At 42.3% G+C, this 19,065-nt stretch overlaps 1 protein-coding gene across 3 annotated transcripts; it reads right to left on the reverse strand.

Annotated features, from left to right (window-relative positions):
• Positions 1 to 2,095: 2,095 nt before the first annotated feature.
• PWWP2A (PWWP domain containing 2A) lies at positions 2,096 to 19,065 on the reverse strand. Of its 3 annotated transcripts, XR_012801883.1 has the most exons (4): positions 16,338 to 19,065; positions 9,937 to 11,619; positions 5,226 to 5,317; positions 2,096 to 2,985 (listed from the first exon to the last, which is right to left on the reverse strand). XR_012801883.1 is itself a non-coding variant. In XM_075602214.1 (3 exons), exons 1-2 carry the CDS (start codon positions 18,995 to 18,997, stop codon positions 9,951 to 9,953), a joined length of 4,329 nt encoding a protein of 1,442 aa, XP_075458329.1. In that variant the 5' UTR covers positions 18,998 to 19,065; the 3' UTR covers positions 2,097 to 2,985; positions 9,937 to 9,950. The 3 variants fall into 3 exon arrangements, 2 of the variants coding, with proteins under 2 accessions (XP_075458329.1, XP_075458327.1); XM_075602214.1 differs by lacking the exon at positions 5,226 to 5,317 and having other exon boundaries at positions 2,097 to 2,985; XM_075602212.1 differs by lacking the exons at positions 2,096 to 2,985; positions 5,226 to 5,317 and having other exon boundaries at positions 9,113 to 11,619.

Consider the following 19,065-nt stretch of genomic DNA (forward strand, 5'->3'; position numbering starts at 1 on the left):
GTTTGGATGGGGTGTGCTGCTTTGTAATGACATACTAACTAGACTACTGTTGTTCATTAGGTTCCAAACTTTGCTGTTGGATATTTTCTTTTAATGTAATGCATTTAATGTAATTTACTGTTTCCAATATAGTGTGTACAGTTTTTCTTTCAAAGTTGAGTGGATTGACGTGGCACTAGTACAATGCATTGATAAACATGCTTATACTTAGGAGTGCAATAGTTTTTTTCCCTCCTGTGGTAGAGTAAGAGAATAATTAAATGGTATGCTAAATTTCCTAGAATTACTTATGTCGGGTGTATTTAATGTTTAATTCCCATGCTTCCTCATATTGACCAAACTCAAAGCTATCGTAAAATTATTTTTACATGATACAATCATACTACGAATGTATTTTTCAGGCAGCAATCACCTCATCATGTTTTTTCCCTTTTACCTTATTTGACGCAGGATCCACTGGTACTCCAAGCTTGGCTAATGTATTTAAAAGAAAAAACAAACCATATATGCGAGGTCACCCAATTGGAAGATGTAATGTCACAGCTTTATTTTCGCTACCAGTGGCCAAATTGGTTTTCCTAGACAGGAATTCTTATAAGGGAATTTCAAACTTAAATATATTGGCACCCAGGAGTCCCCAGCATATGAAGTATCGGGTCAACATGTTTGATGCCACACAAGGTAACAAAACAGACTTGGAGCTTCCTACACTTATTATTATTATTCTGCAGACCCTAAAGATGCAACATGAGATCTTTAAACATTGCTGTACATTGCTCTCATGGAATTTATTTCCATCTTAAGAGACTGCTGCTGCTGTAATATTCTCTACACTCAAGCTAGTATTCCTGATGTAGAAGTTACAAAACTTGTAAACCTCCTCAGTTCTGCAGGGGCATAAATAAATTGGTCTCTACTTTTGGAATTAAATGGGCACATGTCAATTGCTGAATTGCGATGAAGATGCGAAAGTAGATGGGAAAGACAGCTTATATTAAAAGTGCAATTCCAATGCTTTAAAAAAGAAAAAAAAAGTACTTATGTTTTTAAAATGAATCGTTCATTATTATGCAACCAAACTATTACACCTCCCCTTCCCCCCCACAAAGATTAAACACATTTAGTTCAATCAAAACAATACAGCTAGATGACTGGATCTTTACAGCATTTAAAGAAAGTAAGAAAATCTGATATTGCCAATTGAACCTTCAAATAGAATATATTTACGTCAGAATGCCACAATAAGTGAATACTTCTAATTAAACCTTTTTCCATATTCTGTGTTTTGGTGCGTATTATCCCAAGAAGTGCTAAAGCATGGAGCCAGCATAGCATAGGCCATAGGCCATAGGACTAAAAGCCAAACATACTTGACAGTCTGAGAAATCCAGCACGGGAGGCAGAAATATAATAAAGTTAAGAGCCAGGCAGAATTTGTAGGAGACCGTTTTAATGGAGGAGGGCTGTGTCGGTGAGTATCAGATTCATTCCTGTTCCCCCTCCCTCCTCATCTCTACCAACAGTCGGAGTAGAGAGCAGAGGAGGGAAATCCCGGACCACTCCTATGCACTCTGTGTCCCTCTCACGACAATGAGGTGCAGCACTGACTGACCTGTCAAGTTGTGGTAACTGCGAACAGCGCAACCTAACCTGCTTTGTGCTTTCACTAGCAAAGCAGGATAGGTTGCGCTATATCTAGAATTTTTCCGTTCCTACCATACAGTAAATATTAGTGTGGTAAACCCCTGAATTTTAGAAATCCACCTAAAACATGTGGTACATACCTTTTTTAATCCATGGTTTCTTCATTGTTGTTTCCTGCGCATTATTGGATTTAATATAATTAAATGCATTTGAATACCAGTTGAGGAATGTATGGATTTGGCGTACATACTAAGGGCCCGTCCATACTCTCTGCGACGGCGCGCACGTTGTGAACAAAACACTGTACCAGGCAGATCGCTCCAGCTACCTTCTGTGTGTGCCTACTATATCCGAGGCCTAAGAGGCAGCATTCACACTGCATGATAGTTTTGTTCTGCAAATGTATTGCCTGTTTCAGGATAGGCTGTGTGGGCTGATACATATACAAAATGAAAATGGCCATAGAAATGATATATACACCACCACCACAATGATAATTTTATATATGTTATGTATATAGATCTGTAATGCATGCTTTCCTGATTTGTGTTCTCAAGAATCAGAAATACTGCATGTGATAGCTATTGAAAGCTGTATCTTTGTGTTTTATAACTCCAACACTGCACTGTAAGTTTTCCGTCCAAGCTGATACTTTTCAGTATAGCGGGCTCTAAAATAGTAATCCATGGTTGGCTGTAGAAAAGCATTCAAGTACTTGTGATTTCAACCAAGTCACACAGCAGGAACATTTAATAGCAGGCAATAGAATAGGGAGGTGAAGCAGCAGTGGTTATGTAATCTCCATGGGAGTATACATTCGGTTTATATTCCCTACAACACTAATCATTATTGTCCTTCCAGTGCCAGGTGATAATCATTGGTCTTTCAACCTGGCCATTGATTTCTTGGTCCCATTAACAGGAAAGATGTTTTATGGTCCATCGGGCTTATCTGCAGGTTCACACCGGAAAGTTGCGCACACAATGTTAATACACGATTCCACAAATTAAATATAAAGTAACATGATTGCAGTCACTGGAGTACAACCCCTCCCAACTCTCAATTACTGAGCAAGTGTCTGCTCTGATGAATTCATTTTTGCAAAATCTCATAAAATACTTCAGTAGCCGTATTCTTTTTAAATAAGAAAATTTACAATAGATCTAACAATCTGTATCAGTTACATGTTTGTTTTCACAGCTCAGATTTTTTTTTTTTAACTTTACAGTCTCAAGCAGATAACAAAATATGACAAGTTCTTCATTTCTATGTACTGTAGAAAGGCCAAATCCACATGGCAGTGCAGGGAAGAAATTCCAGACAGCTCCTACTGTATATAAGCTAAAAAAAGACAAAGCAAAAAGACTTTAGTTTACACCATACCGTACTTTTCCAATGTTGATGCATCTTAAAGCTCTAAATTGTTGAATTAAAAAAAAATCTATGTACTGTATTGGACAAACATCTGTATGTAGTAAACAGTGATTGTTCTGGTTTTAACATTAAACTTTTAAGTGTCTTTTTTTTTTTTTTTAAACCAAATAACTGCAATTCCATTTAAGTATTTATGTGCCCTAATAGCAGTGGGTGCTGTAGCAAAGTATCTTGGAATTTTTACCCCATAATTTAGGCAAAAACAATTTAAGCACAGATCCACAAAGCTCTATTAAGTCACTTAGCGTGGCATTAACTTAACATAAAGCTATGTTCTGTGTAAGAAAACATGGCTTTAACTATAGCGGGAGTTAATGAAAAGGACATGCACGAGGCATTCTCATAACATTGGATGTACACAAGTCTATTAATTTAACGCTAAAGCTGCGCTTATAGTGACGGTGACGCCGCTCAAAAACAAATGCATTGTCACCGTCGCAAGCGCTTATAGTAAGCACGACGGGAGTGACGCTGGTGGCGCAAATTTTTTAAGCCGGTCAAATTTGATTTTTCAGAGGCTGTCGCCACGTGACAACCTATGAAAGACCTGGGCGCCGGAAAGCGAATGACAACTTTCGCTAGTGGCGACGGTTGACGTCACCGGTCGCGTCGCCAGCACTATAAGCTCGGCCTAAGTCCCCACGTTAACCTTATTTAAGTTATATTTAAACTTGGTGACAATGAAAATGCCACACACTGAAATAAAGGTTTTGCAGCATCTGGTTGGGTGTAACACCACAGTTAAGGCATAATTTAAATAACAGTGTTATTTCCTAGAATTATTTCCCACTCCCCTTCAGCAAAAGCCCTATTTCTGGGTCTGGACCAGATTAACACAAAGACTGGATAATGTCGCGAATGTTGGAAGATAACAACGTTATGTTACAAGAACCTGACGTTAAGCCGTTTTAACCAGACGTTAAGCCTATGCTAATGAGATGCAGTTCGGGCATTGTTTTTGAGGATACCATGATAACTCCGGAAATAGAACGTCTGTTCCTGTTTTAGGTAACGTCACGTTTGGAGGCTTGATTTAATGCAGCTTTGTGAATTTAGCTCAGCCTCCACTCTCCCATCACTTGGATGTTTTTATCCCATTGCCCACTCTGGAAATCTTATGAAATACTTCAAAGCTTACAATTTAAAACTGGTACTGAATTACTAAGTTCTACAACCATCAGCCATTTATCTGAAATGTGCATCACTTGCATTAGCTCCCCTGCATGTGATTAGGCAGTGCTAGTAACAATGCAAAATATGGAACATTTACATTTGGGTAGTAGATAGAAAAGTTAAAAAAAAAAATGCAATACATAAAAGTTACACACCTTTTCCAAAGTAGTCAAATGAATTAATACGTGTTTTTATACCCGTACCAACCAATTTTAGTAGGGATAAGTGGCAAAAGCTTAAAAAACAACAACTTTATTTTAGGTAAACCTACATTTCTGTTTCTGCTTGCAGGAAAGAATACATGAAAACAAAGCACAATGTGGAAGTAGCTAATATAATGTGGTGAGTGCAGTGAAATGGCTTCTCTGCATTTATTTTTCATTTCCCCTCACTTCTTGCCTGATTAGATCAATAGAATATCATATCCCAACAGTTAACAACCATTTTAAACATATTGTAGTTTAAAGAGTAGCTTTAAAGCAAACTAACGAAAGCTCTCGTCTTTCTAATCTGATTCACAAATTACAAATAGTACACATGGAGTAGTGACCAAATGTATGTGTGTGTGTATATATATATATATATATATATATATATATATATATATATATATATATATATATCTCCCCCTGTACAGACCATTTTCTTATTAAACTGTTGAATAATATCACACGTTGCATTTATTCAAGGTTAAAAGTTCTGGTTGTAGTCGACAACCACGCAAACCCTCACAAAATATGAAAAATATAGTTTTTTCCTTCATATATTCATACAGTGATCTAGTATCAGACCCTATTTATAACCCATGTGAACTTTACTTTCATACAAGCGTTACTTTAACATAGATGGTACAGATTTCAGGAAACAAAAAGCTACAGGGCAATAGGAACACTTGCTATTAATACCCAAATCAAGGTGTGAATGTTAAAACTACATTGGCAGATTCCAGTATTTTCAAAACAAACAGGTTATACCTTAATTGTAAAACAGTAGGTCCAATATCCCAGCCTTTTCTATAAAAGGTTTTGAATGGTACCATCACCCAGCTCAGCTGTCTTCTATACCACTAGAATAGGGAAGATATTTTATATATTGCCATTAGTATGAATGGGAGGTAGAGGAAGTGCAACGATGATATTCTTAGCAGCAGATTCACTTTCTCTCACTCCCCGCACAAAATTGCTTTAAAATATGTTTGCTAGGAGGAAGTAGGCAGTTGTAGAGGTCATGGTTCCAAATATAGACGCTTGTTTATTCAATTTGATCTTAAGACACTTGCAGTTACTGTTTGACATTAGGCAAGTCACCATCTACTTGAACACTGCCACTACAAGTCACTGGCTCCCTGGGTGCAAGCTCTTTGGGATGAGGGAATATTTTACCCGTACTGTTTGCTTTTGCACATATTAAGCAGAAAGGGTTATATATGAAATAAATAGATGTACCTTTTCCACAATTAAAGAAACACAATGAACTCATCACTTCCAGTACATGGCCAGCCCAGAAGTGGTTTGAATGTGCATTGCGCGGTCCTGTGTGGTGCATTCACAAGTGGGAATTTCTGTTTTCTTGGGATGAATATGAACAAACCAGAAGCTTTCATGAACATTACCTACACAAACTAATGTAATGGAGTTCACTTGTGCTTATAAAATGTAATTACTCAAGAAGGCAATTTGTTCTCAAATTTTAGAAAGAAACTAGCCCTTCTTGACAAAACAGGGTTTAAGAATACCAAATCCTTATTCAGGAAGAAGAAGAAAAAGTGTATATGTAATTTTTTTGGGATATCAACAATATCAGAATATGTAATTAAAGATAATGAAATGCTGCCTCAGAATTCCTAACCTCACACTTAGGTTATATAGAGCAAACAATATGAATAACGGGCGCAGATAAATTATTCAGTAATTAATAAAAGTAATACACAATGTGTCATCAGAAGGTGTTCAAGGTTGTAACAGTCCCAATTTTCTTTCATCCTAAAGAGAATGAAAAAGAGGGCCACAATAATGAAGTATGAAACGGCAACTTTATATAGAGATAGAAAATTGGCTACTTACAACATAGCCGATTAAAATCAAGCAGTGTAGGTGTATGTCACCTCACGGACAATCGGCATACAAATCAGCTGGCTCCCTCTGCTTGGAATCCTTCCTGACTTAAGTTTTTAACTCCTGCAGTGTTGTATTTCTCTACTCTATCGAGTACTGCTCCGGCAGTGTAATCACCTCTCCGGTGTTGGAAACCCCCGTCCGACTACCACGGTCACGTGGTTATGACGTCAGACGTCAATGTCCAAAGCAGTGACGGTACGTTCGTAGCACACGTTTCGTTCCTAGCGTGGGAAGTTTGTCAGGGGAAATAGTTCCCACGCTAGGAACAAAACGCGGAGGGTTATTTTCTTTATTGTGCATTTATCTTAAGTGCTTTTATATGCCAAATGCTATATCTATTTACGGATCAGTTGTTTGGCTCTAAAAAAACTAAAGGACAGTTAGTTCAAGTGCTACGAACGCGTTGTCACCGCTCTGGACATTGACGTCTGACATCATAACCACGTGACCGTGGTAGTCGGACGGGGGTTTCCAACACCAGAGAGGCGATTACACTGCCGGAGCAGTACTCGATCGAGTAGAGCAGACCTGCACAACTCCAGTCCTCAACGGCTGCAAACAGGTCAGGTTTTCAGGATATCCCTCTCATTGCGGCTGCAGGGGCTCAGTGCTGAGCAGCAGCACGGCTCAGCGCATAAGCGCTGACCATGCCCGAGGCCTAATTGAGCTAGCTGTGCTGAAGTAGGGATATCCTGAAAACCTGGCCTGTTTGCGGCCCTCGAGGACTGAAGTTGTGCAGGCCTGGAGTAGAGCAATACAAAACTGCAGGAGTTAAAAACTTAAGTCAGGAAGGATTCCAAGCAGAGAGGGAGCCAGCTGATTTGTATGCTGATTGTCAGTGAGGTGACATACACCCACACTGCCTGATTTTACCAGCTATGTTGTAAGTAGCTAATTTGCTATCTCTATCTAAAGTGGCCGTTTCATACTTCACTATTGTGGCCCTCTTTTTCATTCTCTTTAGGATTAAAGAAAACTGGGACTTTGTTACTACCTTGAACACCTTCCGATGACACATTGTGTATTACTTTTATTAATTACTGAACAATTTATCTGCGCCCGTTATTCATATTGTTTGAGATAGAAATATCTCTATATCAATATCTATCTATATATCTATATTGCTGCAACAGTGTGGCACAGTTTCAGCATTTAACATGTATCCATTAGCATTCTTTGCCACACTGCTTTTTGGAATTACAAACAAGACTACAAATCAGTTTGTTTTTTTTTTTAAATGGGGGAGGGGGGATTGGGGCTGGTTCTAAACTGTTCTGAAAGTCAGAAGTGCCACGCATCCCATAACATCTAATCAATGGCTTTTTTTTTTCTTTCAATTCCAGATAATAAAATAACCCAATTACTATATTATTGTTAAGAGGACATAATGAAATTCAACTTTACTCGTGTCAATTAATAGGACTTATTTTTTTGCCCCAAGTTATAACAGAACTAGAAATGCATAACCATGTGTGTTTTCTACTGCGGACGCCTGGGGGGAAAAAACCACAGCTACTGTATGTAGTTTGTCTCATTTCTACATGTAAAATAAACGTTAAAACAAATTCCAATGCGAATCTATGATTTATATATGCAAATTGCAATAGGGGGAAAGCTTTTGGATGACTGTATATTACAATTTGCATTTATCAATCTTTATAACCTCTAAATCCAGTTTTACAACTATACCCCAAACTCTAAAATCATTAATCATCCTATTAAAAACATATGACCATAAACACCTAACTTTGGTTGTGGGGCTGCATGTTCCATTAAAGAGCATTGGGCATTACCATTATGATTACACATATACACATCACAACCAGGCTCATAGTCATTGTAGGAAAATGAAGCATCTTCTATGCATAAAGTGTATTTCTATACAGTCACTCCACCAAAACAGCTTCTCAGACCATACCCTCTCGGGCATCTAACACTCCATAATATCCAACATGAGGCATTACTCACAATAATGTTACCGGGTTTTAAAGCAGCAGTCCAAGCTGTCATTTCTTTTTTGTACGTGTTATTTTTCCCCCCTTTAATATGTGCTTTAATACAATTCACACAATGTTAAGTAATTAGCCAAGGTTGCCGATCGATCAGCGAAGTTTCGGCTCGGGGGTTCACTAAATGGCCGTCAGTGCAGCAGAAGAGGACCAAGGATGAAAAGTTAATGTGACCAGGCAGTCACTAGATACAATTGTGCACTGCTAGAGAGAGGGCAGGGCTCAAAAAGGGGTATGCCAGAGCCTGTTTCAGAAGAAAGGGATGTTACTTTGCAAATGGTTGCTATAGAACAAAAACATGCTTGTTACATTATAATACATTCAAACATTTCAGTTTAAAAAATAAATAAAAATGCTACAGGTATTTTCTCATAGTACAGCACTGAGATATATAGCACATACATACGTAGGATATTGCGTGTCTGCAGCTTTAAATAAAGTCCGTGAAGGTCAGTCTACCATTTTAGAGCAGGAGCAGACTATGTTCTTTTAGACCTCTGTTTTCCAAGTTGCTGGAATTTATAGTCCTGCATAGTCATATTGTTTTTGACTATGGACATGCTCATTTTCCAGGAGTTGCTTTAACAGTTACAGTTCTTATTTTCCTTAATCCAGCCACAATTTTATTTTTAAGATGTGGCTTACTATACAAATTTGGATGAGATAAGGATTGCTCAACAAGTGCAGCTCTAAACATTAATACTGTCCGAATTTGCTCAGAAACACACAACAAAATCAGATTCAGTCCACTTTATTTACAATTTTTGTACATTTGAGGGCAATACACAATTACAATTTTCATATTTTCTGACCCGCAAACAGATACCTTCATCTCAAATGAAAACAAACTGAAAAATGCTGCGTAAAAATTGAAAGATACATCCAAAATGTAACAATTACACATCTGACAATTCATAAAGTGTCCAAGAATGTATCCTTAATCAATCAGGAGAAAAGCCAGGACCCTTTTTTTTTCTTTTAAAATCAGTCAGTCATTCACATTAACCCATCCCTGGATTTAAATCCTGGTTGTATTTATTGGGTTCTGATTTAGACTTTAATCCCCAAAAATGTACTAATTTTGGGCCTAACCAATATCTTACGCCTCAGAGTGCAAATCTAAAATCTATTCCACCCTTATGTTGATCCACAACCACACTTTGTTGATATCACTTAATAAAAACGGTTTTCTGAATGTATCCCGACAGTTGATTGGCCGCTTGAAATTCTGGAAAGACCTGACAATGCATTGCAAGTCCCTACAGTAGTAAAAAAAAAGTTTAAGATGAAGTCATAATCAGTTGGGTTCGAGTATGAGGAGTGTAACATCGGCATCTTAAGTAGGGAATTGCAAACCTGAATATTAAGGTCCTACTTTATATAATGACTATATCTTTTGATACTTGAAGTCTCAACTATGAAGTGAAATGTTGACTACCACAAAAGAAGCTCAGCTGCCCATGAACAGGACACTGCCTCACTCCGGCCAAGTCTACATCCTGGTAGGTATTTGTGACTTGGCTAAAAAAAAAAATGTCAGGACCTCCGAACTTGCCTACCTTACACATGCTGTTCACGTTTCAAATTGTGTCAGGAGGGCCCGCACTTCAGGAGTAAGCTGTTTGGCAGCTTTTGCTGCCTCTGTGATGGCCTTGCGGTAAAGGCCCTTTCTCTTCTTGTTAAAGCGTGACTGGAAGTTTTCTAAAAAGGGGGAGAGCTGTGACAAAGCAAGAAAAGAGGTTGTTGGGGACCCAAACCATGATATGCGGGCCTCCTGCCGCACAAGTAGGCCATTATCTTTCCGACTCACAGTTATTATAAGGATACGAGCAGGCCACCACGGAAAGCCATAAATCTTGGCCCACACAATGTCCCCAACACATATGGTCCTGCCATCGGGGGTCACACATTTAGAAACATTTTTGGAAAAAACCTTTATTTTCAAGGAATTACTCAGCTTTTTATCTTCTTTTGAAGAGGAGGAAGATGATGAGGAAGGTGCGTGCATGCTGCCTGGGGGGAAATCAAAGTTTTCAGTAGAACTACACTCAGAGTGGGAGGATTTCAAATCATCTGTGCTATCACTACTGCACACTGATGCACTGGAAGAGTCGGCTGTCTTTTGATTTAAGGTCATGTAAACTGTGATATTGCTTTTGCTGCCTCTTTTGCCCAGTGTTTGCTGCTCTTCCTGCTCGTGGGACGGTACACAGACCCCTGTATCCTGAATATCACTGCTGACCTCTTCTGGACCATTTGAGGGGCTCTGTATTTCTGAGGGCGTCTCACATGCTGAACGAGTGGCAGAGTAACGTGTCTGGGGCTTGGTATCCATCTTGTTGCTCCGCATTGTCTCAAGTCCAGTCTTGAGCAAAGAGTCATTCTCCTCATTACGGTACCTTTGAGGTTTTATACGTAGCCTTGGTGGGAGGGTCCCTGAGCTTGGGTTCTGAAAGCGTCGTGTAAAGTGGACTTTGCCATGTGCATTTTTGGAGGCGGACGTTTCCATTTGCTTTTTTTGCACCTTTTCTTTGGCCATTTTTAACACTTCCCGCGCCTTTGCATGTTCCATATTTTTGCTTTGAAGCACTTTCTTAGTGTGTAGTTGAGCTTTTGCATGACTTGATACCTTGACTAGTTTCCCTCTGCTATCTGCGAGATTAGGAACCTTGGACACTGCATTCCGTTTCTGGCTTTCGTCCTGGCTTTTCCCATTTACCTTGTGATCAGTTTTAAGTCTTTTAGTCATAGTAGTTACACTGTCATGCCTTCGTCGTTTACCATCTTCCTGCTTATAAGAGTCATTCCCACCTTTCCTCATTTCCTTCTTATCGGACACAATATTTTTACATTTATCACACAAGACCTGCCTTGGTCGTAGTTTGATGGCGTTCATTATGGAAGTGGGCTCTTCCCTGTAGATTTTCTTTTTGGGTCTTTTAATTTTGCGTGGAGGTGGTTGAGGTATTGACTGGTTATAAGTGTCCCTGATAAACAAAGGAGGAGGGTATGGAGCTCCTTCATGGAAGAGAGGAGGGGGCTTTGAAGTCCACAGGTTTTGAACTTCGCAGGGCTCTGAAGACTGGATAGAAGAAATATCCTCAGAAACGGCTCCCTTCTCTTCACTCGTTACCGCCGTCTCTTCATGGAATGAGTTACTTTGCAGCTGAATGGGTTCTTCAGGTTTATTTTTGTACTCCCTTTTAGGGTGAACAGTTACAGGAATTCCATGGGGTCCAAACCTTAAACAAAAAATGTCAACACATTAAACAAGTCAAAGAGGCTGCACAATATCAAGTATGTATTTTATCGTTTCTTAGTACACAATGAAAACCATTCAAAAGATTACTTTACATTCTATGTGTTACGATGCCAACACAATTGGCCACAATGTAGCCTACAATAAGACTAGTGCTACAATTTTAAAAGCCATCTTTAAAGTAGCCCCAATGCTAAACTATTAGAAATAGAGGAGAATGTCAAAAAGTGGCCATTACTGAATAAGCTTTAAAAAACAAACCCACAACATGACCACCATCTGGTGCTGGGGAAGATACTTGTAATGGATTAGGCAGTCTGCTTCAAAATAACATTGAAAAAAGGCTTTAATAGAACACTCCTTAATGTTACGGTAACCCAATCATAACAAGAACTACAAGTTTAACTTTAAAAAATGTAATTAAAAAAAGAAAATTAAGTTACTGGTGCATTCTCTATTATAGCAAAAAATAAGACCGTGCTAAACAATGTCTTGTATATAATGACCCTGTTCAGTTATGTAACTGTATTTGTAACCATGTATTATTTGTCTTAACTCTGTGCCCAGGACATACTTGAAAACGAGAGGTAACTCTCAATGTATTACTTCCTAGTAAAATATTTTATAAATAAAATAAATAAACACCATTTATCAAATATCAAACCGCAATACAATTACATGTTGTTACTTTTGTTCTTAACAACAATAAAGAAAGAGTTTGGTAATGATTAAGGAGACTGCTGTGAAAAGAAATGCCCTCCAATATTCACTTGGAGCAACTGTGTCCTGTCTTAGGCCTCGGCCATGTTACTAGCTTGCTGGCAGGAGCGCGCTCAGCACTGAGCCCCTACAGCCGCAATTAGAGCGGCTTTAGTAGGGGCTCATCTACGCTTCCGCGCGCTTCTTAGGGGTATTTAAAATTCCCCCGCTTGCCGGCGCGACAGGCCGGTCACGTGAGCGGTTTGCCCAATGAGGGCGAACCAGCTCCGTGACGTCACTGGCCCGCCCCCGGCCAGTGACGCGCCCGCCCCCCCCCCCCCGCTGAGAGCGCGTGCGGTAAGCAACCGCAAGGCCAGGGATAGCACCCGCTTTCCCTGAGCCTCAGCGCGCCTCAGCGAGCAAGCAGGGAGCATGGACTCAGCCTTAGAAAGAACCCTTATCTTAAAATCATTAGCGCCCCCAGGTTGAGTATAGAAAGCGCTAAAGCGCTCCTGCAGCAAACAGCTTGGTGCATAGGAACAGGGCTCAATCTATAGCAGTGTAAGTAAAATGTAGCTTTTAATATTACATAATAAAAACCAAATATATAAAAACAGCATATTACCATGGAATGTTTTAGGGTAAATAGCTGTGATGTTTGCTGTTTTTATATAGTTGGCTTTATCATGCATTTTACTTACCGATTGCTATAGTTGGAGTCTGGCTCCCATGTGTACCTTTTTAAAAGGCTCAACAAAAAACCCTTCATGAATTCAATTCTATTTAAAGTGCACTATTTTCTATGAAACATTTGACAAATCAATTTTTTGTAATGGACATGGGTTGCATCTACCTTATTACACGTTACATTAAACAGGTATCTGGCATGCATCGCAGTGATACAAGTCTTGGCAGACATTGCAGAGACTCAATATTTAGTTCAGGGACACTACAATAGTTCTCAAACACCTCCGCAGGACAGGTTTGAGGAAACCAATCAATATTCTATTGACATGCAAATGATGTGCTCACCTTTGTGCAAATGCATTGGTTACAAACAAATTCCAATCTGGTCGCCCTGTACAAGCACATTGCTGCTGGAGTGACTACAAGGCCAGGTCCCCACTACGTGGTGCAGCGCGCGCTAATGGCGTGTGCTGCAGGGACAAGAACCGCCCCTCGATGGGGCCGGGGCCGCTACCTACCGGGCCGCTGCACGGTCACATTTTTCTGAAGACAGTAAAACGGTCTTCAGAACTGGCGACTGAGCGCTGGCCATGCCCCGGTGGTTCAGCCAATGAGCGCAAACCTTCCGGGTGACATCATGGCCGTGTCCCACGCCACGACCTGGGAAGAGCTGCACGCGCCGCCAGCCTGGCAGGTGCGTGTGTAGCGCCGACACCGTAGCCTAAGCTTGCTGGTAACCATCTTTAACTTGTCCGCTTTGTTCTAGTGCGTTTCATCAGGGCCCTTAGAACAGCAATGACAACTACTCCAACTTTAGATATCGAATAATCCTGGTAAGAACAAAGCATGGATTCCATAAATGCATACACGTGTATACTAGGAAACATGTAGCACTGCGCAATCTTTTCATTTTATTACAGGATTGAAGCAGGGGGTATCCAGAGCTGAACTGCATTCATTCCAGCCCTATGTACCCCCTGCTTCCAGAGATACTTACCTCCATAGGTGCTGCCAGTATCTCTACGGAGTTTAAATGTCCAGGTCACGCTGGCCAATCAGAAGCCGTAAGGAATGACGTCACAGCTTCCTATTGGCCTGCGGACATTTAAACGCCGCCATTTAATCAGGCACACAAGATCCCAGGCTGCTGATACCGCCCCCCCCTACGGAGGGTCACCTGGGCAGAACTGCATTAATTCCCCAATTAAATCCTGTAATTAAAAAAATATATTTTTAAATCGCGCAGTGCACATGTTTTGCTGCTTTGATCCATTCAGTGCCCCAATGATGTACATGTACGTCAAAAAGACGTGCCACCCCAAGGCGTGGCACGACCCTATGGCATGGAAAGGGTTAATGGTGCCACGACCCCCCCCCACTTAACCAAATCTTATGCAGATTTATTCTTATCACAAAGCATGTCAACTTAACCAAAACAAAGTAGTTGAGCAATATAACCGGATTTACAATATTGTGATAAAAAGTGACAGGTCAATATTGAACCAATCGTGATATCAGGCAGCCGTGGGCGTCATTGACATTTATGGTATGCAATCTAACACAAAAACTTCAACGGCAGAGCTGGCAATGGAAACTGAATGTCAGCAACCCTTGCACCAAAAAGATCAGTTTGCCCTCTTCCTCAATCACATCTGTATCCCATATTACAGGCATACCCCGCATTAACGTACGCAATGGCCCCAGAGCATGTATGTAAAGCGAAAATCATTATCTAGAGTTGGGCAATAACATTTTCTCCTGATAACGATATTAAGAAATTGTGATTATTATATTCAGCACAATATATAACTGTTTCATAGAGAGAAAAAAAGACTAACTTTTTAAATGCATATTATTATTTTTTATAATTTGGAAGGATTTACTTTCAACATTATTACAAATATAATATTATATTTTAATATACACACACGTCCTTCCTGAATGTCAGATGGGGGAAGGGATTAAGAGCAAGTGGGCAAACTGATTTTCCAGAGAACAAGGCTGCTGCCATTATTGAGGGGTGGAGAAAGTAAGGGTGTGTGTCAGGATCCCGTTTACATTGGCAAATCTGCCTTCTATCAGGCTGATAAGTTATAAACTGCATACCACCAACTCATGGATGGACAAAATTATAAAAAAAAACCTTGAGGCAGAGTTTTGAGCAGCGGGAGAGGGGGGTGCATGGTGGTTGCCACTTTGGTAGCTGTGTCAACAATGTTGCCAGTTTGGGACCCTTAGGGGGTGATACATTAAACTGCGACAGTACAGATTGGGGCACTATTTCACAGATACTCCCATTGATTTGGATAGGGGGTTCGGTGCAATAATTCCCTGATCAGCATTATCACACTTATGAATAACCCACTTAGTGTTATTCTCAACAGTACTACAATTTCAATAAAGCCAAAACAAAACTGGTCCGATAGTGGCCATTCTGTCAAATAAAATGTTTTTTTTAAAGCAGCAGTTCCCTAATTTTTAAGGCCCCCCATTTATTTTTTCACCAGGATGGGAACCAGCAGATATCCCAGAGCTGAAACGAACTATTATCTCTTGGGACCACCTGATTCCCGAGATACTTACCTGTAAAAGTAGAGTGTTCCTGTCTCCAGGAGAAACAATATCTGGTTAAATCTTCTGCGTCACGCAGGCCAATAGTTGATGCTTCCTATTGGCCCACATAGCACATGAGATTGAAATACCAGGAATTACCAGCGGTACCTTTACCGGTATGTATCTCGGAAACCAGGGGATCACCAAAATCGAAAATAGCTGTTCAGCCCTGGGGGCCCCAGTGTTCCCTTCCTCTGTGCTCATTTGCATGCCATTTCCCATAATTGGAATCCAAGTGGATTTTTAATAATAATATATACATAGTTTCTAATTCTTAAAATAAAACCTGTTTGTGTAGTATTTCACATGGACATTAGTATTTAAGTATTTTGTCTTCCCCTTATTTTCTAAATACCTGTTTGATGGATTTCACTTTCAAAAGTCTGTAGTAAATAAAGTATAGGTACAATATTTTTGTATCTTTTGTGGAGAGTCATGTTGTCACTTGTAATATCAGAAGTGGTCACTGCGACTGGTTAAAAAAAATAGTGGTTCTGTGATATAGATAGATATATTTTTAAAGATCTTAATTTATTACAAATTGGGGCAAAGGTCTTTATTATAGAAACATGAAGGAATATTTATGCTGAAGAATAAGAAGGGGAAAGTAAAATAAGCAGTTGTACGTCTTACTGATTAGTACCATCATATTTCGACCACTGCACACCCAACACATCTCTAGACCAAATCCCAATCTCATACCTTTTCGACAGATCCATGAGGACCCCTGAGAAGATTCTCTCTCCGAGACGGAAGGAAACCACCAGTGCGTCTTGGATGATGTGATCCAGGGTGACCCGAACCTCTGAACCGGGGATCAGATCTGCAATTTCCCCCGTCAAGGGAGGGCCCCCCGATGTTCCCAAAACAGCACGGCTGCAGTCAGGGTCATCCACACATGTCCCTGATTCAAAGACATCAGAGGGAAGCTTACGGTCCTCCAAACACACTGTCTCTGTGCTGTTAGCTGTATCCAGCTCAACACTGCCTTCATGTTCAGTGACAACCATAGGTGCATGTGGTTGCTCAGGCACAATATCCCTGGGCACCGACTCTTCCTCACTTTCCCAGTAAATCTGCTCACAATCTGCTTCTTGAGAAAGAGGCACTGTTTCAGTTATGTTAGAAGTCTTCTCAAAGCCAGACACCGTCTCGATGGGGAATGGCCCAGGGACCAGGTCTGTCTCCAAAAGAATCAGCCCAGGACCAGAAATAGTGTCTGCTCGGATCGAATCAGCATTGAGGAACATCTCAGGCCCAGGCTCCATCTGTTTAGCAACCTGATCAGCCTTTATATCCGCAGTTAGCAGAGCAGACCTGCACTCCATCTGTTCAAAGACAAGTTCAGACTTTATTTCCGCAGTCATTTGCACAGACCTGCACTCCATCTGTTTAGGGACCAGTGCTAATTGAGGATCTGTCTCCTTGGGTACCGGTTCAAACTCATGGCTCATCTCCTCTAGGTCAGGCAGTTGATCTGTGTCTTTTAGGACTGGTACGGAGACAGGCGCCATCTCAAGTTCACAACGGTCTCTCTTCCCACAGATTGGTTCAGGCCACTGATCCTTCTCATCAGTGACTAATTGTAACATGTGCTCCTCTTCAGAGATTGGATCGGGTCCCTGCCCGGCCTCAGCGTGGAATGGCTCTGACACAGGTTCCTTCGCCTCACAGCAGGGATCAAGTCCTTGCTCACTCTCCTCAGGTACTGGCTCAGACAATGGCTCAATTTTCTCAGAGGCTGGTACATATTCTGTATTCTGTGGGATTAGCTCAGACAAAAGTGCCATCTCTTCAGTGAATGGCTCCTGTACTTGCTTGACCGCGTCAGAGACTGATTCTGATACATATTCCATATCCTCTGTGACCAAGCCAGGGCTTTCCGCTCGACCCTCAGGTAGAGATAAGGGCCTCATCTCTATCTCCTCAGGGACTGGTTCAGCTGGTTGCTCTAACTTTTCTGGTAGCATCTCATGCCCTGGCATAATCTCCTCAGGAGGCAGCTCTGGCCCCCCCTCCATCTCAATGGCCATTTTAGGTCCTGGAATATGCTCCTCGGGGGGCAGCTCAGTCATTCCCCCCGTCTCCTCGATGACCATTTCCGGTCCTGGCATACTCTCTACAGGGGGCGGCTCAGGTCTTCCCTCCATTGCACGGAGGACCATCTCGGGCCCGGGCATACTCTTCTCAGGGGGCAACTCATGTATTCCCTCCAGCTCAGGCCCAGGTATACTCTCCTCAGTGGGCAACTCAGGTCTTCCCTCCATCTCAGGCCAGGGCACACTCTCCTCAGGGGGCAGCTCAGGTCTTCCCTCCATCTCAGGCCAGGGCACACTCTCCTCAGGGGGCAGCTCAGGTCTTCCCTCCATCTCAGGCCCGGGCATACTATCCTCAGGGGGCAGCTCAGGTCTTCCCTCCAGCTCAGGCCAGGGCATACTCTCCTCAGGAGGCAGCTCAGGTCTTCCCTCCATCTCAGGCCAGGGCATACTCTCCTCAGGGGGCAGCTCAGGTCTTCCCTCCATCTCAGGCCAGGGCATACTCTCCTCGGGGTGCAGCTCAGACCTTCGCTCCAGCTCAGTCCCAGGCATACTCTCCTCAGGGGGTAGATCAGGTCTTCCCTCCATCTTAGGCCCCGGCATACTCTCCTCAGGGGGCAGCTCAGGTCTTCCCTCCATCTCAGGCCCGGGCATACTATCCTCAGGAGGCAGCTCAGGTCTTCCCTCCATCTCAATCTCTGGCTCCACTAGGACTGACACAGGTGCATGGTCGGGGACACGGGTAACTGGCCCCTGTCCGCCCCCTGCACAGCTCTGCTCACACGCAGCCCCGATTCCACAGTGCCTCTGTCCCTCCGCTCCATCAGTGACCTCCTCGTGGGTCCCCTCCCGGTCGGCCTGGGTGGGACACGGCTGGTGCTCGGCCATCCCTCTATCCCCGGGGACTGCACTCGCGTGTACCTCCATCTGCTCCGCACATACTGCTTCGGGGTCCGGCCCTACCACCTCGGAGACGGCTTCAGTCATCTGCACAGACAGCACAGCACACCCCAGTCCCGTCCCTCCGTCCTCCCCGGATATTGCTTCAGACTCCGAGCACATCCGCACCTTCTCAGCGTCTAACGGACAAGGCAACGGGGCGAGGTAAGGCTCCGGGTCGGCCTCCCTCCCCTCCTGTGGGATCGGATCCGTCTCTAGCTTGGCCTGGGCTGGTATCTGCCCCGGCTCAGGCCATTGAGTGATCGGGTTGAGCTCTGGCTCAGCCTGTCCGGGCTTCGACGCCAGCTCGGCCAGCCGCTCCTCTCCGGGGATCGGCTCTGCTTCTCCTCCTTCCCCCGGCCCAGGCTCACTAGCAGCGGCCGCCATTTTCTCTTTCGCTTCACCTCCTCCCTCCCCCCAAACACACACACACGGAGCGAATCGATCCTCAAGCC

The sequence above is a fragment of the Ascaphus truei genome, chromosome 5, assembly GCF_040206685.1.
Source record: "Ascaphus truei isolate aAscTru1 chromosome 5, aAscTru1.hap1, whole genome shotgun sequence".
Classification (NCBI taxonomy): domain Eukaryota; kingdom Metazoa; phylum Chordata; class Amphibia; order Anura; family Ascaphidae; genus Ascaphus; species Ascaphus truei.

Excerpts from the sequence above, each read along its gene's own strand:
- PWWP2A (XM_075602214.1), bottom strand. The coding sequence starts at position 18,997 with ATGGCGGCCGCTGCTAGTGAGCCTGGGCCGGGGGAAGGAGGAGAAGCA. Across the intron at positions 11,620-16,337 it reads CTCATGGATCTGTCGAAAAG|GTTTGGACCCCATGGAATTC; the intron begins GTATGAGATTGG and ends TTTTTGTTTAAG.